At 49.6% G+C, this 24,955-nt stretch overlaps 1 protein-coding gene across 1 annotated transcript in view; it reads right to left on the reverse strand.

Moving 5' to 3' along the window:
- Positions 1-24,955, reverse strand: part of NRG2 (neuregulin 2) — a 264,101-nt gene that overhangs the window by 16,756 nt on the left and 222,390 nt on the right. The window contains exons 2-4 of the mRNA XM_007938981.2: positions 21,376-21,547; positions 15,124-15,242; positions 6,065-6,185 (exon numbers count right to left, since the gene is read on the reverse strand). Coding sequence (XP_007937172.1) covers positions 6,065-6,185; positions 15,124-15,242; positions 21,376-21,547 — 412 coding nt within the window. The remainder of the gene's footprint in view (positions 1-6,064; positions 6,186-15,123; positions 15,243-21,375; positions 21,548-24,955) is intronic.

Here is a 24,955-nt window from a genome sequence, read left to right on the forward strand (position 1 = left end):
TGTATCTTCAAACATACTTTGCTTAGGATCTGGCATGTACAATCGCAAAGGCAGTTTCTCCAAACATCTCTGTCCGAAGAATCCGTTTGGACATCTGGAGAAGGAAAAGGGGAAAAATCACAGAACAAACTGGCATCACCCGCGAGGCTAAGGTTAGAAATCAAAGTGCACAGTGATGAATGAGAAAAATCAAGTCAGGCATTTGGGGTCACACTTGTAGCTGAAGGGGCTGGAGTCAGGGCTGGGTGGAGGGCTCTGAAATCTCATTAAAAAAAATCTCTCTAATAGATGTGGCTCCGTGGGTGGTGGGGAGGGTGGGGGAAGGGTAGGGAGGAGGATGATTGAGGGAAGTGGGGTGGGGGAAAGCTGGGAAGTTACTGACTTATAGTCCTAATGGTTGTTGAAACTTTCCTTCTTACCTGCCTGGTGCCCCATGAAGCCAGAACTGTAGCCCCTTGGTACCAGGCAATCCACTGGCAGGGTGCTGGGAGACTCGAGGAGTACTGTTATAGGGAGCCACTCCTTTCAGTCCCTACAAAATGATTCTCCCCAGGGCCCTTGGCAGGTGCTGTCATCCATGAAACAGCCCCCAGAAAGCTCACAGGAGAACTCCAGAATGTTGTTCCCAGATTGTGTGCCTGTGACAAAAGTGACCTTGGTGATGTCTTATCTAGTCTCTCAAAGAGGGTTCTGTGGCCAAATAAGTTTAGGAAATCCATTCCCAAAGCTCTTTGCAGAGTTGCAGTATCTATCAGCACAGGAAAGGCTATGAAGAGTTTTGCAGATGGAAATAGCTAAACTTTCCAGTATTTCCCAAATTTATTTGACCATGGAAATTGTTTTTTTTGAGGAAACCTTGTAGAATGCAGTTTGGGGAAGTCTGCTCTAGAGTAATACACATGGGAAAAGCTTAGTGGGAAAAAAGGGAGATTGGAGAAGAGCCTGAATGACCAGCATCCCCAAGTTGGCCTTCCTGAGGCCAGGTGTGCAGTATCTGGCCTCAGGGGGCAAGAATCATAATAGAGCTGGAGCAGGCTCACTGGGGACACTCGGAGCCCGTTCCGTGTCGGGGGCCTAATGGAAACCCTGTCCTTTCCCTGTGACTTGTTTCTCCTTCACTGCCTCGCTCTGGCCTGGTCTCATTCTCCCACCTTGCCTCCCCTACTGCACCACCTGCTCCTATCTCCCTGTCTTATCTTCCTCCTAAAGGTGCACTTCCTTCTGCTTTCTGGCTGCCACTCTTCCCCTCAAGTGATCCCCAGTCTCCAGATTTCTGGGAGACACGTCCAGCCTTGCACTTGCTTCCGAAGCCCAACAAGGCCAGATACCTAAGGAGAAACAGGCAGGGCCAGACTGCCATCCTCACACAAACAACTCGCTCTCTCAAAGATGAATCTATCTTGCCCCTGCCCTTTCTTCCTTAGGAAATCAGGTAAGTCTATCACCTCTTCTGGGTTTGACCAGTGTCTCCTCAACAATAGGCTACTGTACAATATTGATCAATCTCAACTTCCTCAAGAGGTGAGTGTGCTCTACCTCTTGTAGCACTCTAGTGTACACTGACCATCAGCAAGTCCCTTGGGCTTGGAGTGGGTGGTGGCATTGCCTGTGATAGATACTCATGAAAACCCTGTGGCCCTCAAACCTCACCCGGAGCAGTGAAGAATGGGTGTGGGAAGTGAGCGTAGAGCTGGAGTTTCTCTGGGCCTTGATGGAATGAATCTCCCTCAGAGGAAGCAGGAAGCTGTTCTTGCTACTGGTAGGAGTGTATCTGGCCAATGGGAGCTGCTGGAGGGCTGGGAAGTATGCCCATGGCTGCCAGTGAGGTAGATGCATACTCGTCCTGGTGGGCGTGATGGCTTGGAGAAAAAGGCTACCTCCAGCCCCTTGGCAATACATCCTTCTCTGGATCCCTGGGCCTGGTTCCTAATCATCCCAGCCCAAGAAAATGGAGGGAGTGGGTGAGGCTTCCCAACTGACTCCAGCCAAGCTCAACTCTTCTTCCTTGGCTCTCCAAAATTGGTGTCCATTTGGGATGGGGGCTAACAGGGGAGAAGTGATTTTTTTTTTCAAGTAGAAGCACCTTTGGGGAGAGAGGATAAAGACCCAGGAAGTTGCCCAAATGACCCTTGGAATCCATAAAGGAACAAGAAAGAGATGTGTCTGTGTCCAATCTGAGCTTAGCCCAGCTTTTGGAAAACAAGAAAGTCTGTGTGTGTATGTGAATGAATGTGTGTGTGTGTTTAAGAGAGAGAATAGGGTTATACAGGGGGCAGTGGGTAACAAGGGTGAAATTTATTCCCACTGCTGAATGGGTCTTGGAAACCAGTGATAACTAAACACATCCCTGATCCCACATCCAGCTTGGTCTATGCAACTGCATCCTCAAGTCTTTCATGGCCACTGAGTTGCACAACTCCAGGTGGCATCGTCGACACAGTCTACAACTTGAATTATGCCCCCTGGAGTAGTGCAAAATTATGTTTCTAACCTACCTGCCTTGGGAAAGCATGTTCCCCACCCAATGAACAAAAGAAGAGGCGCAATGTATGTGGGAGGACACCCAAGGCAGCTCTTTGGGGCACTGGCTCCTTGCAGGGGCTCCTGGACACTCCTATCTCTCTCCTTAGCCTTGCTTGTTGAGGAGGAGCCACATCCTGGAGGCTGGGGCTTCCCTGGAGAAGGGTTGGGGGAGGGGGATGTCTACAGTTTCTTTAACCTGCACTCAAAATCAGGGTTAAAGGGTACAGGGTACATTAGTCTAGAAACCAGGACAGGTGTCTGAACTCAGTGTGATTGGGTGGGTGGTGGTTGGTGGGTTCCCACTCAAATGGGGATTTACTCTCCGAGTTTCAGGGGCACAGAGGACAGATTAGAAGGAGCAGCAGATAACAGCCTTCCCAGCCCTTCCCACCAAGTCATCAGCTGTGACTCTGGGAAGGTCTGTACCCAGGGCTGGAGAAGAGCAGGGGTGAGAGGGGCAGAGAGGAGGGCCCACGGGCTGCATCTGGGGTGACAGAGAGGTCAGGCCCTCTACCTCTCCATTTCCCCACCCCACCTCCTGGGCCTCAGTTTCTCCATTTGGTAGCCTGGGGATAATGCCATGTGTGCTGCCCTCACCCGGGGGAAGGAGAGGATGAGGATGAGGGTGTGCCCCCGGGCACTGGAAGGGTGAAGGGTCTCTGACCTCATGACGGGTGCGGCTGGAGATGTGGTGAGGATGAATAGGCAGATGGGTATGGGTTGGGAACCACCTGGACACAGCGGGGGTGGTGGTGCAGGGACACAAGGGGTGGGGAGGATGAGCCAATGGGAAAGGGAGGCATGCCACTGGTATGTGCACAGGGCCGGAAAGAGAGTCTTGTTCTGTCATCATCCCCTGAACCAGTCCCCAAGAGTCACGCACCAACCGTGCTCTACAAAAACACGGAGAGAAGAGGAGAAAGCAGCAAGAGGAAGTGCAGAGGCCTCTGTCTGGCCCAGACAGAAGACAGTCACCTTGATTTGGATCCCCATTTTCAAATCCCCCTGAGTTTTCTTTTTTTAAAACAAAATTCAGTATCAGTGACACTGTTTCTTTTGGTTCTGGATTCCAGAAAAACAGGAGGGGCGGAGTGTGCCTGCTTTCCAACACTCCCTGCAGGGCTCTGAACCAATACACGACAACAAGTGTAAGAAAACCAGGAAGGAAAACTGATTTTTATAGAAACTGGAATGAAACTGACCAGTCTAGTTTCATTATCCAAGCTAAGCGGAAATGCAAAAAAATCAAAATAAAAAGTAAACAAACAGCACAAATGGTAAGACGTGAGTTCCGTTTCCTAAATGCTTTTCTTTTTTATTTCATTCAGGTGTCATCAGGAACCCCAATTGGCCTGCCCCCCTTCCCTCCCAGCTTGCCCACCCCCAGAAAGGCCTCTGGGCTCTGCCCTGCCCCCCCTTCCCACCCTGCCCTTCTCCAGCACAGCATTGAGCATCTGGCCTCTTGCCCCCCCCGCAGGGGCTGCTCATCTTATTGTCCGAAGTCCCCACCAGGGAGGCCCCTCCTCCCCTGAGGGCTGAGAAAGGGAGTTAGGAAAGTTGGTTCCAGGAGCCAGGCTGGGCCTGACCCAGAGGGGACTGAGTTGGGGAGGGTAGTGGGTACCAAGTTCAAGTTCTAAGCAATGAACCCTAGTGGCCCTGGCCAGGGGTAGAAATAGGGGGGGCAGCAATACCATCTTCTCAGTGGCTCAGGAGCAGACCTCCTGTGTCTGCTCCTCTCAGATTTAAGGGGTCTGAGGTATGCGGCCTTGCCAGCAGGGGCCTCTAAAAGCCCAGAGATCCTATCATTCTCTTTCTCACACTGAACTCTAGTGCTGGAGCCCTGGGCCCCCATGGCCCTGGACCCAGGGAAGAGAAGAGACCTGAAAAGGGCAAGGAGAAAGGGCTGCAGGGCTAGACCGTCCCTGTGAGTTTCTAGTAGATTTGTACCAAAGAGCTCAGAGCATTTTCAAGGCTGACATGTTCCCAGGGTCTGTAATACTAAAGCAGGAGCCTCTTAGAGGAAGGAGGGAAAGGATGAGGGCTAAGTCCAGGCTGAGAACTCCCTAGAGTTCTGTTGGGTCTGTCTCCTGAGATTTAGGATGGGGGGAGAGGGCATGGCAGTGTGTAAAGGGTAGGGCCAGGAAGGCTAGCTGAGGGCAAGAGCCATAGTTGTGTCTGGCAGTCCAGACCAAACTAACCCACCACCAAGAGGTGGATATGAAGGGGGCATAGCCTCTCACTAACACATTGTTGAGTGGAGGGCCTTTGAAAGACCTGGACTCCTAACATGGGAGAGATTGTGGCTCAGGACGGAGCTGCAGATCTGGAGCCAGAGACCAGAGGCAGTGGTCCTTGTCAGCCTGGGGCAGAAGAGCTGAGGATGCTGAACTTTACGTTGTTTGTGAGGAGGCCAATCACCTCCCTCTGATCTCCATCCATACCACCAGATGCCATGGGAATGGGGCAGCTTTGGCACCTTGCCAGGGCCCTAGACTTGGGCTACAAAACTGAAGTTGATAACTAGCCTCCCTCCCCTCTTCCCCGAGATCTGCCCAGAGCCTAAGGTGCCCTCACCAAGTTCCCCTCACTCCTCACTCACCTACCAGAGAATCTGTCAAGAGAGTGCTGTGGACCCAGCTGTCCAGAAGATCTGACAGGGCCCAAACAAGCTCTCCGTCATACGATGTCCCCAATTACCCTATTTGCTCAGCAGAGGAGGTGGTTCTGAGCTCCTTGGACATCCTGTTAGGGCAGCCCCACTGGGCTGGAGAGTAGGCCCTGGCCCTTGGGAAGGCAGAGAAGGCAGACTTAAGCCTCTCTTCAACCCTGACCTCCTGTACTGGGCCACCTCCAACATGGTGCCCTTGCTGGTGTCTCAGCAGCCTTTCTCACCCCATAGGGAGGGGGTTGGGGACTACAGGGGGCCAGGCAGCATCCAGAGCATATCTGGACATTGAGGTTCTGTAAGGCGGGGCGTGGGGGGCAGCCAGATCATGGGGTAAGAATTGTGTTCTCTCCTCAAGACTACGAGAGTAGGACCTTTAGCTACTAAGACCCCTGGAACCTGTGCTCTTCCTCACCCTTCCAGGCTCTTCACTGCTGAGGAAGACATCCCCTGGGAAATACTCATCAAGAACAACATTTGTAAAGTTGCTGAGAGATTGGGGAAGGGAAAAGAGGGAGAGAGAAAGAGAGAGAGAGAAAGAGAAAGAGACAGAGAGAGAACAGATTCCCAGTGCCCACAGAAGGTGTAGACTGGCATCCTCATCTCCCTAAAGGGTGTTGGTGGAAGGGTGGACATCAGGAGGTGGGGTGAGTAGGGGCCTGGGAAACTGGGACAGCAAAAGCCTTTCAGCCCCTTACAGCTTACATCTCCCTATACTCCTGGAAAGGGCTGGGAAGTGGGGCACATTTCTTGTCTATACCCCTTGGGGACCCCTTGTCAGTGGCTTGCAGCCCACTTTTCCTAGAGCCCTCCACTTCTGCCCTAGCCTCTCCCACCCTACTCCTTTCCCCATGCCCACCCATACCGGTCACTTACTTGCAGGAGAGCTGGTTGATGCCTTCAATGTAGTAGCAGACACCTCCATTGACACAATAGGACTTGGCTGTCTCATTGCACTTCCGGGCGTGCCCCGACCAGGAAGACAGAGTGGTACTCACTGAAGGTATGAGAGACACGTGCCAGTGACTCACTGAGACCACCTCAGGCCCCAGAGGCTACCTCTTTCTTGGCCCCCCATGTCACACCTTAAAACCAGATGATCATTGGAAACTGCAGCAATGACTGTGAATGGAAGGCCTGCTGGTCCTTCTCAATCATCAACAAGGCAAATGGAAGGCCACCATGAGCTGTGACTGTCTTCTCAGAGAGGCCCTGCATCCCTGCTCAGAGGCAAACCTCCAAGGGGTCAGGAAGATTTTCTTTTTCTTGGAGGGGATGAGAAGATAGCAGAAACCTTGTTCACTGCTGGATAAGGGCTTACTCTGTTGCTTCCCTGCTTGCCATTCTAGGGGCTCCCCTGCAGGTGGGTGGGATATGGACATCTGACGTGGGGGAACAAAGGTACAAGGTGGTGCAGGGAGGTGATCCCAACATTCTCTGCACTGCCTAGGCTCTTATGGTAGACCCAGGAGTGGCTGGAGAGGGTTAGGGGTGGGAATCTGGGGCTTGAAGGCATTTGTTAGATACTATCATTTTATGAAATTTGGGGAGATGGGGAGGACTCTAACTTCCACTCTCTTTCTCCTTGACCTCAAGGATTAGCTGGCTTCAAGTCCCCCATTAAGACTACAAAGGCCACAAAGCCCCATTTCCATAGCATCCCTGATCTTCTCCATGCCTTCCATGTCAATCAGCCCTCTGCGTATTCAGCTGTAGCCTCTGGGGGGAGCCTCTGGGCCTTGGACAGTCCAGGCCATGCATCACGGGCTTCAGGCTGCTGGGGAAGAGATGGGGCTAGGGAAGGGGTGTGGGTGTGAAAACTGGGTCAGAACAGGACTGGGCTAAAGGCTGTTAACCCAGACTGAACACTGTATCGATCAGAGTTGTTTGATAAAGGAAGATAACAACAACTCTGCTCCCATCGGGGATGATATCCAGGAAGTTGGTTTCAGGTTAAAATTCTTGCCCCAAACATCAGTTTCCATCTATAGGATAGTCTTCTCAGCTTTGTGTCTGCTCAGAAACGGGCTCCTGCTCCCCAACTCTCTGGTCCCACCCAGCAGTGGTCTCCTGACTGAGGTGGCCCATCCTACCTTGGCTGGCCCAATCTCCCCAGGGGACTGAGTCTTTACCACCTCCCACAGAAGTAGGGGTGAGAGGAGGAGGGCAGGCACTTGGCGCCCTCAGTGTTTAGACATGAGGGGAGACAGATGGAGCGTGGGGGACTGGGAGTGTATACACAGCTCTCCTCTGTATATGTCTGAGGAGCTTGCTGATAAAACCCAGCGGGCAGGCCTAGCTCCCACTTTCCCCTCCACATCATGCCTGCTGCTGAGCTGGCATCTTGGGGCCCCACTTCTGCATCTTGGGGTCTTCCTTGTATGCTCAAGCCCAAATCTAGATGGGATCCACATACTGGCTGGGGAGAGAAGGTGTCCTGTTGGTCCTTGCCCTGCTTCTGGGTCAGTGAGACCCAGGGAACTAGGAAAGGGACAGAGAAGAGAAATAGCTGAGTGACCACACCTGCAAGTTGTAAAATCCTGTTGCTGGGAGGACCCAGAGGTTGTCCTGCCCTTCAATTACTTTGCAAAGGAGGAGTGAGGAGGGAACACAGCGGGGTGCCTGTCCAGAGTCATGATGTGCATTGTGACAAGGCTTCAGGGCTCCTGGCCCCGGTTGAGTATCTCACTAGTTACGCAGTTCCTTGTGGAAAAAGCATGTCAGCATTAAAGCTTGACAAAAGCAGATGAATGCAAACACTACCTAGTCCCCAAGCCCAGGTCCTCTTGTGGATCTTGGCTAAGTCATAGAACTTGCCAGGCGCAGCCACTAGCCACAGGTGGCAGAGGCTCACCGTTACAACCTCAGTGCTGGTTCTTCCCAAGTTGAGAGAGCAGTGAGGGTGCTGGTAGTGAGATCAGAGCTGCAAATGTGAGCCTGTCACATATACGTGCCAGTGCTCAGTGAGGCTTTGAGAGGCAGAGACCAGCTCCTAAAGGGAGATGGGCCCCAGGCTGAGCTGCATTGAGCATGAGGCAACCAGAACCACACCTACCATGGGGACTAGGCTGGGCCCCAGTAAAGGCAGAAAGGGAGGGCAATGGGCGAGCTGGCCACAGAGGGCATGGAGAAGAGCAACCACAGGCCTCTATACCTCCGAAAGAAGTACCTTGGGCCTGCTCCTCTGTGATGGCAGGGCCTTTCCAAGTCACTATAGCCCAAATCCGGGTATCATGGAGCCACATGCCAGGAGAATTTCCACCCAGAAAGGTGCATGCATGCACTGTGGCACAGGCATGCTGTTCCAGCACATGGGGGCTCCCAGGCCACACGTCTACACTCCCTTGTCAGTGTATCCTCATTTCTTCACTGTGTCCTCCCGTGTTTGGAGAACAGAAGGTGACTTATGGACTCTAAGTTGGAGAGTCTGGCTACTTCCTTCCCAGTTCTACCTGGGTAGCTTACAGGTACCCCCAAACTCAACACATCCAAAACTGAGCTTCTGGTCATCTGCCCCACACCTGGTTCTCCAGTTGTCCCTATCTCAGTGCTTGAATGGCACTGAGATATCCCCCTAGGGGCACAGACCAAAGACCTAGTGGGCATCTTTGATTTCTCTTCCTTGTCTATTCCCCACAGCCATCTCTCACCAAAGGCTCCATTTCTACCCCCTGCAGAATTCTTGACTCCTTCCTCCCCTAGTCCAGACCCTGTAGTCTCTTCCTTGGAGGACCACAGTAGCTTCCTTCTGCACTCACAGTAAAGTCTACCCACTCCTCCCCAGGTGTAATCTGGGCCTCACCACCTCTCCCACTTCATCTCCTGCCCCTGTCTTTAACTATTCAAATGATGCTGGTGTTAGTCCAGCTTCTTTAACAAGGCAGGTGCCCTCCAGTCCAGGACTTCCAAGTTATCAGTGCCTCAGTAGGGCTGGTCAGGCTCCTCCCTTCTACCTTCTTTTAACATCGTATACTTCTCTTGTAGTACTTATTCTAACATATTCAATGATTAGTTGTGCACTTATTAGTTCTTTAATGATCAGTTCCTTTACTAGAATATAAGCTCCATCAGGGTAGGAGCATGTCAGTCACGTTTACCCTGAATCTCAATGTGTAGCAGAGTGTCTGGAACACAGTAAGGATTTAATAAATATTTACTGAATGAATGAGTGAATGAACAAATGAACATCTGATTCTTTAAAGAAAATGCCTTCTGCTACTATACCAGGGCTTAGTCTAGCCTCTTGGGCTAAGACTGATAGTGGATGGTCCTCTAAATTCTCTTGCTTGTAGATTAAAGCATTGTCTCCTACTAAATGCAAAAAATCCTGGGAGGTCATTTGAGCAATGCAATTCAAAACTACAATGAGATACCACTTCACACCCATTCAGGTGGCTATAATAAAAAAAAAGACGGATAATTGCAAGTGTCAGAGAAGATGTGGAAAAATTGAACTGGCATCCATTGCTGCTGGGAATGTAAAATGGTGTAGCAGATGTGGGAACAGTTTGATAGTTCCTTAAAAAGTTAAACATAGTAATACCATATGACACAGCAATTCTATTATACCCAAGAGAATATGTCCGTACAAACACTTGTACACAAATGTTCATAGAAGCATTATTCAGAATAGTCAAACTATGGAAACATTATCCAAGTGACCTAAGAACTCAAACTGATAAATAAACAAAATGTATAGCCATGCAAGGGGATATTATGTAGCCATAGAAAGGAATAAAGTGCTGGTACATATTACAACATGGATTAACTCTGAAAACATTATGTTAAGTGGAAGAGTCAGTGACAAAAGGCCACATAGTGTGTGATTTCATTTATATGAAATGCCCAGAATAGGCAAATCCATAGACAGAAAGTAGATGGTGGTTATTAGGGGATGGGGGAGGAAGAAATGGGGAGTGACCACTAATGGATACATGTCCTCTTTTTAGGGTGATACAAATGTTCTGGAATTTAGATAGAGTGATGGCTACACAGCTTTGTAAATATACTGAAAACTGCTGAACTTTTAAATTTTTAAAAAGGTGAATTTTATAGTATATATTTCAAATTTTAAAAAATGCCCAAGAGGGGTTAACTCTAGAAGCTGTTGTCCATCAGCCATCAATGTCTTGGTGTAAATGAGCTTATCAGAATCCTTGAAGATGGAGAAGGGCCAGCATGGGAGCTGATGCCGTGGTGATCCTTTCTATCTGCTGCATCCTGCTGCAACTGCTCTTCTCCCTTGCTCACCGAGAAAACCTCTGCTTATCTTCCCAGGCCCAGGTCAAGTGTCTCTTCATCCATCAGGGCTCCCCTCTCACTTACCCAGTAGCTCCCTACCCCTTTGGTAAAGCTGTCCTTTGGTAAAGCTGTCCATTCACCTCTTCTGTTGTTAGCATAGGCAGACACTTTGGAGTTCAGGTTTTAGCTTCCTGCTATTTGAGGGGTTTTGTTGGGGGCCAACACTGTGACTCCCCAGAGCTCCAAGCAGGGCCTTGCTGAAGGCATGGAAGAAAGCACACGTGAATGTGTGTGTGTGTAAGCACTCAGCCTTTTTAACTTTCTAGTAAGGGACAGGTGGCCTTGCCAGGGCTTCTATGGTTCTGTGACATGCCAGGTCAAACTTGCCTACCCTGTGGAATGAAGCCAGGCCCAGCCCACTATCCTGGGACTGGTACAGCCACCCCGGAACATTCCCTGGTTCCCTTTTACCTGGGGATAAGGCGGAGGTTTCTTTAAATCAGAAGTGGCTTGGAACAAGCTGACTGTTTTACTAAAAGCACCACAAAACTTCCTGCCGACTCCTCTTCCCAGCCAGCTGAGGAAGGCTGGATGCCTCATGTGAGCTGGCAGAGCTGCCACTGTAAAGGGGTGTAGGAGGGAGGCAGTCCACCCTGATTTGGTAAAGAAGAATCAGGCTTCACCCGAACAGAGCTGTAGCCAGCCACGAGCTGAAGTGATGACCCTGGAAAAGCCCACTTTCCCTCTCCGGCCCTGCCATGCCCTCTTTTGGAGGCCCCACCTCTGTAGCCCTGGCTTCCCTGGGGCCTGGGCGGGCCAAGCCAACCCACCTTGGGATGAGTCAGAGGGGGGCAGGCACAGTTACCCGCTGCCCCCCCTTTGCCCCCTCCCCAGGGTGTGGTTGCTGCAGGTCTCCTGGGTTCCATAGGTAAACAAGGAGCCTGGGCATCTTTGTCTGGGAAAATTCCCCAGTGGGGGCCTCCTCATCCCCTTCAGCGGCCCTGGCTACCTCCCTACATCAAGGGTAGACTCTTGCCTGCCATGGACAGCAGCAGGGCAGCACAGGAGGTGTGTACTGTGTGTGTGTGGTCATATGAGCGTGTGGTGGCTCAGTGCAATGTCAAATTCAGAATCCCAGAGGTTTGGGGGAAGGGACTTTGAGATCATCTAGCCCAGCCCCACAATTTGCAGATGGGAAAACCAGACTAGGGAGGTGGAGTAAAAGTAATTTGCTTAGGGTTGAATGACATAGCTGCAACTAGACGAAATCTCTGAACTCTTTCTTCTGCTTGGTCCTGTAGCTCTCCTGCTAGGCTGGAGGGACAAAGGGCGAAGACCCCTATGGGAGGCCTGGGATTCCAGGTTTGCCCTTAGCTCCTGGCCCAAAGGCAGGATTGTGATTCCCAGGAGGACTGACAGAAGCCTAGTGTGGGGTGTGGCTGCAGCTTATCTAGTGGGGTCTCACAGCCTTTCCCGGTCTCAAGTCCAGACCCCAGGCAAGAGAAAGGGCAGTACTGTGGCTTTCTGCATAACAGCCCTCCTGCTAATAGAGAAGTGCCCCCAGAGAGTTCTGGCAGGGGTATCAGTCACAATATTCTGTCTGTCAGTAACCTCCCTGCACACAACACACAGAGGTGACCCAAACATGGTAGCCCACCCTCCTGAACACAGTGATTAGGCTAAAACTACTCACACAAAAAACCACACCCATTGCCATCCAGTCGATTCCAACTCATAGTGAACCTTTAGGACAGAGTAGAACTGCCCTATTGGGTTTCCAAGGCTGTAAATATTTACAGAAGCAGACTGCCTCATCTTTCTATCACGGAGTGGCTAGTGGGTTTGAACCGCTGATCTTTTGGTTAACAGCTGAATGCTTTAAGCACTATGCCACCAGAACTCCTCCTCCAAGCAGGGCCTAACCAGAATCCATCCTTGTATATGGACACAGAACCATCTCTTTTCTCTGGGTGACTGGCTGGAGTGATATAAACCTGGAGCTGTCTGAGTCCGGGACCTCTCTTCCCACTCCATTCCCCAAACATGGAAGAAGCTCATTTTACAGTTGGAGGTAATAAGGCCAACACACAGTGGGACAGAGTGTCCTGACCCACATTCTGAGTTCTTGGACCCTGTCATGTCAGGGGTCAGTTCTACCTCTGGACTTCCCCCACTTTTATAAGCCAATAAATAAACTCCTTAAGATAGTTAAGTTGGGTTTTTATCAGTTGTATCTAAGAAAGTCTTGACATGAAAACCCCAAATCCTGTGGCTGGAGGTGGCAGGTGCTGGGCTCTAGGCACATTCATTGTCCAGGCCCCTGGTTGGAGGAACAGGAGGGCCAGATACCCCCACTGCTACCATGCTTGGGCTGGAGTGTGGGGGACTTAATGAAGGCCTTGGAACAGTTTGTAAGTTCTTTCATGTAACATTTACTTGGTAGCTACAACGTGCTAGGCCCTGAGGGGTAAACAAGACATCCATCACCTTGCGGAGCTATAGTCTAAGTGCCTACTGACTACTGCTTCATTGCATAGCTCTATCACTGGCTACCTGGTTGGCTGTAGGTGAAATATCTAACTTCTCTGAACTTCAGTTCCATAATGTATAAAATACATGATGCTTTTCAGTAAGGGTTCATGAGATAACTCAGAGCTTGTCACAGAGTAAGCTCTCAATATACAAATCAGTTGCTGTTGAATTGATTCTGACTCATGGCGACACTTCATGTATCAGAGTAGAACTGTGTTCACAGGGTTTCCTGTGGTTGATTTTTCAGAAGTAGATCTCCAGAGCTTTCTTCTGAGGTGCCGCTGAGTGGACTCGAACCTGCAGTTTTTGGATTAGCAGTCGAGCATGTTACCACTTGTACCACCCATGGACTCCTTTCAATAAATAGTAACTTTTACTGTTACAGGTACTCTGGTGGCACTGTAGTTAAAACATTAGGCTGCTAACCAAGGGTTAGTGGTTTGAACTCACCAGCTGCTCCACATGAGAAAGATGAGGCAGTCTGTTTCCATAAAGATGTATACCCTTGGAAATCCTATGGAGCAGTTCTACTCTATGAGTTGGAATTGACTCAATGGCAGTGGGTCTGGTTTTGGGGTTTTATTGCTGTTACTCCTGGGGCAAGCTATCATCTCTCTTCTCCCCATTCCTGAGATTTACAATTCTGTGGGGAAGTCACACTCACAAAGTTCAGCAACAAGGAAGAGAGCTGAAGAAGGATCTAAGGATAGCAACTCAAGAGATGCCACAGAACTGAAGTTGGCTCAGAAGTGGTACAGGAGTAGGGTCAGAGCTGAGAATGGCCCTGGTGGGTAGTTAGGGAAGGAAAGCTGCCTGGGAGAAAGAATAAGAACTGATGTAAAGGGGACAAAGCACAGTTACAGGTGCCCTTGCTGTTGAGCCAGACTATTGAGAGGTTGTTCTGTGGTCCATGATGTAGGTAGGGGGCACAGCAGGATGAAAGCACCGTAAGATGCCATTGCTGTGGTTTTCAGGCAAGTAGGGCTGAAACCTGGACCAAGGCTGTCCTTGTGATAGGGTTGTAATGGAAGGGATAGGTGTGAGAGGGATCCAGAACAAAGAATGAGTAGGACTTGGAAAGTTAGACTTACTGGACACAGCGGTAAGGGAGATTAAGGAGTCTGACAGACAGGAAAACAGGTATCCCTTATCAAATCCAGTACAGACAAGATCTGAGCCAAGTTTTCATCTGAGGGTTGGAGGGCAGTGAATGTTACAAGTTGTTATTGAGGCAATGCTGGGTTTAGCGGGTATTGGAAGGCCACCTAGTAGAAATGCAGGCAGGTAACTACAGATACATGATGGGACTCTGTGATGGGGCATGTCTGGGAGCAAATCCTAATACATAAGGAGCCAAATGGCATGCTTAGTCTGCAGGTTGGTAGGAGGAAAGAGATCTGAGGGATGTGGAGCTCTGAGAGGGGGGCACTATGCTTCCTGGGAAAGGAGACAGTGGAGGGGGACGGCCTGAGGCAGCGTTGGCTGAGAGGGGAGGCGGCTTTCCAGTGAAGAGAAATGCTAGAAAGGCTAGTGCCTGAGAGGACAGCCCAGCGGGAAGGTGCTTCCTCTCTTGCAGCTGGAATTGCCACTGTGGAGAAGGGAAGCTGAGGGGTGTGGTGAGGTCCTGACCTTGTGAGTCTTCAAAGAGGGGATGACTGTGGGAGAGGGGCCTGCTGTCCCTGAGCATAGACGCCCCTCAGGGGCCCAAGGCCCCTAAGCTTCTCACCCCATGGCCCAGTAGAGGCTTCCTGCCCTCGGGTGCCCAACACAGTGACAGGCTACAGGCAATCAGCTGGCTTGCTCACACCCGGCCTGCCTCTCCCCCTAGCCCCGCTCCTGGCAATCCGGCCTCCCATAATTGCCTTCTAAAAATATCCTTTTCCCCACCCCCACTTCTTGATTTCAAAATATTTAGTTTTCAGGGTATTTAAAATGAGAACTGGCGGCTCTTCCAGGCCCAGATAACAAAGCTAAACATTTATGCTTCGACTGCATTTCTCTGAATTGGCCGAGATCTTGGGCTCGATACGGCAGCAGCAGGAGGGAGGGGAGTCCAGTGCAAGATGGATCATGTGCAGGCCTCCCAAGGCGGGGGAGTGGGGGTAACTGGCTCGCCCTGCTGAACCCTTCTAGGACCCTCCCTTCATTGAGGGACCACCTACCGCTGCTGACGTAGAGCCGGCCCCGCACTGTGTCCTTGCCTAGGATGTTCTCGGCCTCGCAGACATACTCCCCAGCGTCTTCCATCTTCACCTTATTGAACTGGAGTCGTGAGTTCTTTCTGGTTAGGGAGGGGATAAGAGGAGGAGAGACATGAGCCAGGGCCCAGGCCTGCTATGGCTCCCCAATGGTCACTTCTCCCCCCAGAGCCACAATGGCCCCGGAGGGTGGATGGGAAGGAGGTATTGTCAGACCGGCCATGTCTGGGGCCCAGGTGTAACCCTGAGTCCCTGGAGTGGGAGGAAGATCTGGGGAACACAGGGCAGGGCTCGGGGCTACACACGTTCTAAATCTGTGAATCCTCATTATCTATTTTCCCAGGGCTGAACCTTCTTTGTAACTATTTTCCTGGGGGAAGAAATTCAAGCCCCTCAGGAAGTCGCATGGTCCCCACTCCTGCTCCTGTTCTTTCATGACCTCTCCTGGGCTCTGCTTCTGGGAGTGTATCTCTTCCCAGACCTCCTCACCTCAGGCCTCCTTACTCCAAGATCCCCCAAGCAAGGGTACCACAAGGTTGTCTGATCAACAGTCCCTGTTTCTGTGGCAATGTCCTTGATGATGTTATGGTGACAGTTGCCCAACTACCTATTACCCTTCCTGGCTCAAGTTGGTCTCTTTTCTTGGCCTGGTGCCTGCCCACAACACTCTTCTCTCAATTGAAGCTTGTTCCCTTCATTAACCAGAGCCCTGGAGGCCCCTCTGGCCAAGACAGCATCTCTTCCCTGGCTCCAGCCTAATTAGATGCCACAAAGCCCAGCTTTGCTGGGATAAGCCTTCTCTTGCTTCCCTGTCACCAGCTCTTTCCTGCACACTAGATGAGCAGGGCAGGGGACAATCTGAGAGTCTCAGATCAATGCATAGGGGGCACAGAGCCACAGCCTCCTTGTCACTTGCATCTGAATTCAAAGGAGCTTCCGTCACATAGTATCCTATGTAGCAGGACAAAACAGAGCAAGGTTCACAGGCTATCTGGAGGGATAAAAGCTGGAACTTTAAGGAAGGGCTTGATGACACAAAGGTGTGAGACTTGAAGAAAGGAGGCACCAGGCTCAGGGATGGCCCTGTCTCCTTTTAAGAACAGCAAGAAGGGAAAGGTACAGAAAAAATGGCCCCTGTATCTTGGCCGCAGGTATTTTGGTTTACTAGCTGTTTGATGATCTCAGCAGTTCTGGGAGGTGGGCCCCAGAGAAGTAAAAGAGGCTCTGGGGTGAGAGCTGGAAGGTGGGGGCTCTGTAGCTCTACATTTTCTTCTTTTCACTCCCAGCTCCAGTCAGAAGCCCCAGGAAGCCAGGACACTCTCCAGCCTTCCTGGCAGGCCTCAATCACACTGACCCAGGCCTGCCCCCTGCAACGTAGGCCCCGCCCCTCCTTCCCCAGCCAGTTCCCTGCTGACAGGGATGGAATCTGGGCGGCTACATCCTCCACCCGTCCCCACATTTTCCTCAGCGCCTACCTCCTGCTGCCTGCTGGAGGGGCCTGTCCCAGCCTGCCCCTCATAAATAAGGGAACATGTGGTTCTGCAGGGGAGGGCCCTGCGCCCAGGGCTGGGGGGAGCAGTTTCCTCCTGGCACAGGAAGGCTTGGGTGAGATGCCTCAGTGCGGTGGCACAGAGACACACAGGAACCTGGGAAGGAGGGGTCTGTGCAGGCCAGGAGAGAGGTCTAGACACAGTGTGGCCTGGGCAGGCGATGTGCCGGGAGGGCAGGAGAGCAAGCTGCAGGGCAGGCAGGGAGAAGGGAGATGATCTTGCAAAAAAGGAGACTCCAGCCCCTGGCCTCATGCCAGGTATGGTGTGTGTGAGTGTGAGGGTGGGTAACTGTGCAGGTGGCAGCTTGCTACAAGTCACTCCGAGGGGACTTTGGTCAGAGGGAATCAGAAGGTCCCTATCATGGCCCACTCCTCCAGCATTAGCAACTCACTGCTGGGAGCCCAGGGGTCGGATAGGTAGGAGAAGGAAGTTTCAGAGAAGGGACAAACAGGACAGGAGGCAGGTTAGGTGGCAGGGGACACACTTCAGGCTCTTAGAACCCAAAAAACCAAACCTACTGCTGCTGAGTTGATTCTGACTCACAATGACCCTGTAGAACTGTCCCATAAGTTTTCCAAGGCTGTAAACTTTTACGGAAGCAGACTGCCACATCTTTCTCCCATGTAGCAGCTGGTGGGTTTGAACAGCTGACCTTCTGGTTAGCAGTCAAATGCTTAATCACTGCGTCACCAGGACTGTTAGAAGTCCCTAATACTCAGGAAGGGAAGATCTGCCAGGTCCTGTTTCTGGACTGAGTAACTCATTTGTCCGATGAAACGGAGGCTTGACCAGGATAGTAACTTATTCAAAGTCTAGGACAATCCAAAAGGCCTTCTGTCCAGCCCCAGTAGGGCCCTATATCCAGGAGAGGAAGGGCTGTCTTGCAGGATTCTTATCAATTCAACATTTAATGACAATCTCCTAAGTGCCTGGCCCTACAGGGAAGAAGGACCTATAAGGGTGGGGGACCCAGCCTTTGAGGCTCTTTCAGACTAGCAGGCCAGCCCCACCCCCCAAACAATGCAATGAAGCCAAGTCCAAGGCAGCATGGGAGGAGACAAGGAGAGCTGCCTGGAGGGCTCAGGAAAGTGTCCCAGAGGATGTGACATTTAAGCTAGGTCTTGGAGAACTCTGCCAGGGACAGGAGGGGGATGGGAGCTTTCATTTCCTTTTAGAGTCATGAAAGGAAATGGCACATTTGACCAGAGGTCCGAAGCAGAGAGGTGTTGGGGAACAGCTGGACAGTGACTTAAAGGCCAGGAAAGGGAGAGCTGGAAGCTAGAACTAGCTCTTCCTCTGGGGAGGCGTTTGCACCTAGACTCTTCACACTAAGGATTGTGGGATAAGGCCTGGGCTGTGCCTGGCATAGAGGAGGTTCTCAATAGCTGTCAAGTAAATGAATGAATGATTGGGCATGTGTCCATGTTAGAAAGATCATTCTGTCAGGCATTCACTGGATCAGTGTCTCGGTGGACTTCCTGCTAACACGAAGTACTACAGAGGCTGGGTGTATGAGACACATTTTTTTCTGATGAAAGGTTCTAAACTTTTACCAGATTCTATTCTATAAGTTGTTGGTGTTGGCAAAGAATACCGAAATACCATGGGCTGCCAGAAGAATGAACAAATCTGTTCTGGAAGAACTGCAACCAGAATTCTCCTTAGAATCAAGCATGGCCAGACTTTATCTCACCTACTTTGGTCATGTTGTCAGAAGGGACTGGTCCTTGGAGAAGGATATCATGCTTGGTAAAGTGGAGGGTCAGAGAAAAAGGGGGAGACCTTCAACCAGATGCATCGACACAGTGGCTGCAACAAATAGGCTCAAGTATAGCAAGAACTGTGAGGACCAGGCAGTGTTTCCTTCTGTTTTACATAGGGTCTCTATGAGTAGCAATCAACTCAACAGTACCTGACAACAACAAGAACAATGACTCTAGAATCTAAACTAGAAACTCTATGAAGGTAGGAACTATGCTTGTTGTGTTCACTGTTATTTTCCCAGCCTCCAGCACAGTACCTGGTACATAGTAGGTGCTCAATGTTTGTCAGATATAGAAATAGACTCACAAAGGGGGCTATGGCCCAGAAAAGGTAGAGGGTGGTAAAAAATGGGACCAAATGGAAGAAAAGAAACTAGAGGCAGGGAGGACAGGTAAGAAATGTGCAGGGCAGGATGTGGTACCCAACTGGAATGGATGTTAAGGGGATAGGGGCTGAGCAATAGGAAGTCTCTGTTTGCAAGTGCTGAAAGGGGAACTTGGGAGTGAGAGACAGGGCTCAAGGAGGCAAGGGGAGGAAGAGGCTAGATTGGGGTATCCTGTATTTGAGCTCTGCTGGCGTAGTGCCTAAGGCATTTGACTGCTAACCAGAAGGCTGGTGGTTCAAACCCACCAGCCACTCCTCAGAAGGAAGATTGGGAAATCTATTTCTGTAGAGATACTGCCTCGGAAACCCAACAAGGGGTTGCATGAGTTGGAATGGACTCCATGGCAAAGTTTTTTTTTTTTTTTTTTTTGGTTGGGATATCTCAGGGGTGGTATCTAGTGGGTAGATGGCAGTATGGGTCCAAAATTCAGGTTAAAAAGTCATCAAGACTAGAGATGGAGAATTGAGGTCATTAGATATTTAAAATAAGGGGAAAAGGTGAAATCACCCATAGGTGGAGAGGGATTGAGGAGAGAAGTAAAGCCCATAAATACAGGAAAGCTTAAATACTGATGGAGGATGAGAGAAAGTAGTTAGAGGTGCAGGAGAACAAGGAAAAGTACCTGAGGGGCTCAGGGAACAGGTGGTACCCATGCCAATGGCTGCTGAGAGGCCTGGAGAAATGGCGCCAGGAAACTCAGAGGTTGTTGGGGTCTCTCAGGATCCACACCTATCAAGAGTGTTGGAGTGTATTTTAAGAGTAGATTCCAACAGGGAAGAGTGAGTAGAAGATGAGAGTGTGTGGAGTCAGTGGGCATAAAACTAACTCCCTCCAGTTGATGCCATATGGAGTGAAGGGTAGAAGGCAGATGGGGCAACAGCTAGGGAGGAAGAGTAAACATCAAGGTGGAGGGAAGGCGTTGTAGAAGAGATATACACAGGTTTCCAGGTAGAAAGAGAATCTGTGAAATTAATAGAAAAAGTAGTTGGTTGATGTGATAGTACCAGGGTTCTGAGGGTATGTGTGTGTTTATGTGTGGATGGAGGGTGTGGGGCTATGTGACACTGGGATCAGGAACAAGGGCATGAGAATGGATATGCTTGGGAGTAATGAAGTCATTGTCTCCTGACTTCTTTTGTCTCAATGAAATGGGGAGACACATCATCTTCTAGATGAGAGGACAGGAGGGAGACAGGAGCCCCAACAGCTCTAGGAAGGCAGTCCATTCTCTCCAGCTTGGAGCCAATCTTGTCAGGGCAGTGAGAAGGGATGGGCTGGCTCCAGAAGGTGAGCTGAAGGGGCAGCCTGAATTCTTGCCAACTAGGGACACACCAGACCCCTCCCCCAGTAATTTCCTTAGGAATCAGCATTCTTTAAACCACAAACTTTTTATCTAAACTAAGTCCTCCTTAAATGACTGTTTTCTGCTTGGACCACTTTCTGGGGTGACCAGTTCTCTCTTTTCTAACTGCGAGGATGTCATGGACCATTTGCTCCTACTACCTCTTTTCACAGGTTCTAGAGACCAAGGTTCAGAGGCCAGGTGTACACACCCAGGACCACAGAGCAATCTAGGAGCAGCCTGGACCCAGGCATTTTTTCCATCACTTTCTGATGGGGGCAGGCTGGACGGAGGTTCCTCAGACATCATCTTCGTTTGCATTTTGTGAGCATTAAAGAAGAAAATGACATCCTGAAAGGAAGGGTAGTTGAAGCTACTCTACCAAATGAAAAATCAAATCCACTGCCACTGAGGGGGCAGAAAAGACAGGGGTGCTCCTCGACCATCCAGGGGAGTCCTCCTAGTCCCCAGGGCTGACAGAACAGAAGTCAGGCAGAACTTGTGTTTAGCTTCCTTGTTTGTCCTGCATCTGGAGAGGGAGAGAGGTTACTCTTGGATTACTAGTTTCTCTGGTGCCTGAAGATCCCCTGCCCTATCAACCGAAGCAGGAAGAGAGGTCATCTTCTGTAACCTGGAGATTCAGAGAGCTTCTGATTCACTTCCCTGGAGCACTGAATCAAAGATTAGACAATTCTCATTTCATAGGGGGAAACTGTCTGAGATCTAGTACCCTTTCTCCTTGTCTAGCTCTTGGCTAAGCAACAGGTTGCTCAGATGAGAAACCAGCCCATCATCACATGTGAGCTCCCAGAGGCATTCTAGAGTCAGGATCTTTCCCCAAAAGTTACCAAATGACAGTAACTTTTAGGGATGGGAGTGGGCCTCCAGATCCTTAATCTACAGGTAAAGCTGACCTTGACAATCAAATTGCCTTCAACCATCCAGAGACATTAATTGAGCATCTACATCTGCAAGACACTGGGCCAACCAAACCAGAGGGACCCAGAACTGCAGGGAGAAGGTGGGATGTGGGAAAAGGGGTGAAGAGGGGCTGGGATTGCTTCCATGGGTGGGTCTGGGGGCACAGCCCCAGGCTCTGTCTAGCTCAGGCCCCTCCTTTTCAGGGAGAAGGGAGGGCAACCGGTCTGTGGAAGGGAGGGTTGGATGGTGCTCACCTGCCATTGCCATACTTGATGCGAATGTCACGGCTGCGGTTGAGTTCCTTGCCATCCTTGAACCAGCGGTAGGAGGGCTGGGGGTTACCAGCTGCTGCCTCGCACTTCAGTGATAGCTTCTCACCCACCTGTCCTGTCTGGCTCTTCATCTTCTTCAGCTTGGGCCGAATGGCTGTGGGGGCACAAGGCAGGGCGGTGAGCATGGTGGCAGTAAGGCAACTCTAGGCATGAGCAGTGGAAGGTAAGGGCCACTGTCCTTGGGCTGGGCCTGGGGTGGTGAAAGAGTGAGCCTAGGGAGCCACTCCTCCTGGTGCCCTTTCCTAATTCAATCCAGCAAGCTTAACAGAGTCTGCAATGATACTACTTACTTATTATACTATAAATAGAGAGTTTCTTTCATGCCTAGAATGGCCCTAAGAGCTTTATATACATTAGCTTATAAAATCTTGATGATAACTCCATGAGTTCATGGCAATCATTAACCCCATTGATAGATAGGGAAACTCAGGCTCAGAATTATGAAATCACTTCCTCAAGGCGGTAGAACTGGGATTCAAACCCAAGTCTCTTTGACTCCAGTGTTAATGATCTAACTCCTGTTCCCAGCCTCCAGCCTATGCTGGTCTAGAGGACATAGGGAGACCAACATGGCAGACACAGTTCCTGCCATCAGGAAGTTCATTGTAGCAGAAGAACTGTAACTTGGCACTGTTATCACAGCATGGTTATGGAGGGCTAGGGATAGTAGGGCCCAGAAAAGTGACCCCAACCATGGGGAGGAGCTAACGTAGCTAAGAGTTCAAGGATGGGTAAGGAAGGTGGGCCAGGCAGAGACATAGTGGCTTTGGAGAACAACACATGGGCTGAGTTGAGTGGGTGAAGTAGAGAGGCCGTGCTGGAGACAAGCCCTGGGGCTACATGGGGGGAATGGGCCAAACCATGGATAAAAGGCTACAAAAGCCAAGCTAAGGGGCTCTCCCATATTTCTTAAATACTGTCCTATTTCCACATGCCCTGTCTTTCATGATTTGACTCCCCTCTCCCATCAAAGATAGGAAAAAAGTCCTCTGTTCTCAGTAAAGGCCAGCCAATGCTCCCTGCTGGGATATGCAAGACTTTCCAATGGAACAGCCCTTTGCAGGATATATAATGCCTTCTTGCATGCTGTCATGTAGTCCCGAGGTCTGTGAGGCAAGTGTCACTATAGACATAGAAGGTAAAGCTGAGACTCAGACAGATTAACACACTTCACTGAGGTCACATAGCCAGGCAGCCACAGAGCAGGGACCAAAGCCCAGGTGTTTGGGTTTGTAACAAGCGACCCCTCCTTGGGTTTCCGAGGCAGTACCACTATGGAAGTAGATTGCCCAACCTTCCTTCCGAGGAGTGGCTGGTGGGTTTGAACTGCCAGCCTTCTGGTTAGTAGTCAAATGCCTTAGGCACTATGCCACCAGAGCTCCCAATAATGAGTATTACTTGAGAAAAAAATTCCATGACTGAATCAGTTTGGGGAACACGGGGGCAAACAATTGAAGAAGTATCTTTATCAACTTCAGTATGATTCTACAAGGTTGTTACCAGGCTGGTGACTGCTTCTGCAGCCTCATCTCTATTTCAGGCTTAAAGTCTTTAGTAGAAGGGAGGGTCTGCTGGGACTAGGGAGTTGCCTGGGGACTGAGCAGCCATCGGTCATTGGTTCTTTCTTCAGGGCCCAGAGTTCTGGCAATGGGCCTAGCTGGCTCTGGAGTATGGCAGGAAAGGGGGCCTGGCTATAGGGAGAGGTCCCCTCATTGAACCTAACCCTGAGCTGGTGCTCAGGGTAGTGAGGAACACAGGTGAGGAGGGTGCAAGGGGCAGAGGGAGCATAAAAAGAAAGAGCTCCCAAAGCTTTAAAAAGCTGTATTACATAGACTTAAAAAATGACTCCTTTGCAAAATAATTGTGTTCACTGTAGAAAACAAAAAAATACAGACAGGTAAAATAAAAAGAAAAGAAAATCACCCATTACTCATTCTCTTTCCCTCTTCCTCTCTCTCTCCCCACTTCCTCTCTCTTTCTCCCTCTCCCTCTCTTCCCCCCCCATGCTTAAACAAAATGAAAGCACTTGACAATAACAGGTTTCTTTCATTTAGTGAAACAATGCAACTCTTTCTCATTGGTATTAATCTCTAATAACATTTCCCAAAACGAAATTCTATAGGACATATTGCACAGAAGAATCCTGATGAAAAAGAAGAAAATGAAGAACAGAATTTAAAATTCTCATAGACTCCAGACTTTCTGGAGCCATGGGGATGGATGAATCCCTGAAACTATTGCCCTGAGATAATCTTTAAACCTTACATCGAAAATGTCTTCTGAAGTCATTTTAAAACTGAACAATAGTTTAGCTTAATCAGTAGAAAGGTCTGCCTTGAGCACTATGCTCTTTTAAGGACTATCTGTATGGGATCAAACAAACAATAGCAACTTGAAGGACTAGATAGGAATCTTCAGGGGCAGTGAGTTTATATTAACGAGGGAGGCACAACTCAGAAAAGGAGGATGAGAATCGTTGCACAACTTGAAGAATGTAATCAGTGTCACTAAATTGTACATGTAGAAACGAATTGGTGTATGTTTTGCTTGCATATTCTCAACAATAACAACAAAATAAATAAAATTTGGAAGAAAAAGAATTCTATAGGACCTGAGTTAATAATGAATCTCTCTCTTACTCTCAAGTCAGACCCGATGCGTAGCGACCCCTCCTTAGGTTTCCGAGGCAATATCACTACGGAAGTAGATTGCCCAATCTTCCTTCCGAGGAGTGGCTAGTGGGATTGAACCGCCAGCCTTCTGGTTAGCAGTCAAATGCCTTAGGCACTGCCACCAGAGCTCCCAATAACGAATATTATTTGAGAAAAAAGTTCCATGAGCAAATCAGTTTGGGGAACACGGGGGCAAACAATTGAAGATGTATCTTTATCAACTTCAGTATGATTCTACAAGGTAGAGCCTTGAATTCCACCCCCCTTTGGAACTGAGTAGCATTTCAAGAAAATAAAGTTAAGTGGAACAAGTTGTATAACATCACTTACATATGTATATATGTGTGTAGTGTCTGGGTGGTGCAAATGGTTAACATGCTTGGCTACTGACTGAAAGGCTGAAGGTTCAAGAGCACTCAGAGGTGCCTAAGAAGAAAGGCCTGGTGATCTACTTTACAAAAAACCAGCCATTGAAGACCCTGTGGAGCAGTTTCACTCTGACACATGGATTGACGGATGGATTGACGGACTCACCATGAGTTGAAATTGACTTGATGACAACTGGCTTATATATGGTTTATACATATGTATATACACATGATTCAGAATTCAAGAAGTGCAAAGAGGTATATGGCTAAAAAACAAAACAAAACTCCTTTTTTACTTCTGACCATAGCCACATATTTATGCTTTCAGGAGGCAACCAATTTTTATCAGTTCCTTGTACACATTTTCAGAAATTCCAAAAAAAAAAAAAAAAAGTATATATAAACTGATACCAGTATTCACACATCTATCTTTTTCTATAGCACCACTGTCATTGTTGTATA

Source organism: Orycteropus afer, unplaced genomic scaffold (genome assembly GCF_000298275.1).
Source record: "Orycteropus afer afer isolate SDZICR_OR568_19922 unplaced genomic scaffold, OryAfe1.0 scaffold00056, whole genome shotgun sequence".
NCBI lineage: Eukaryota > Metazoa > Chordata > Mammalia > Tubulidentata > Orycteropodidae > Orycteropus > Orycteropus afer.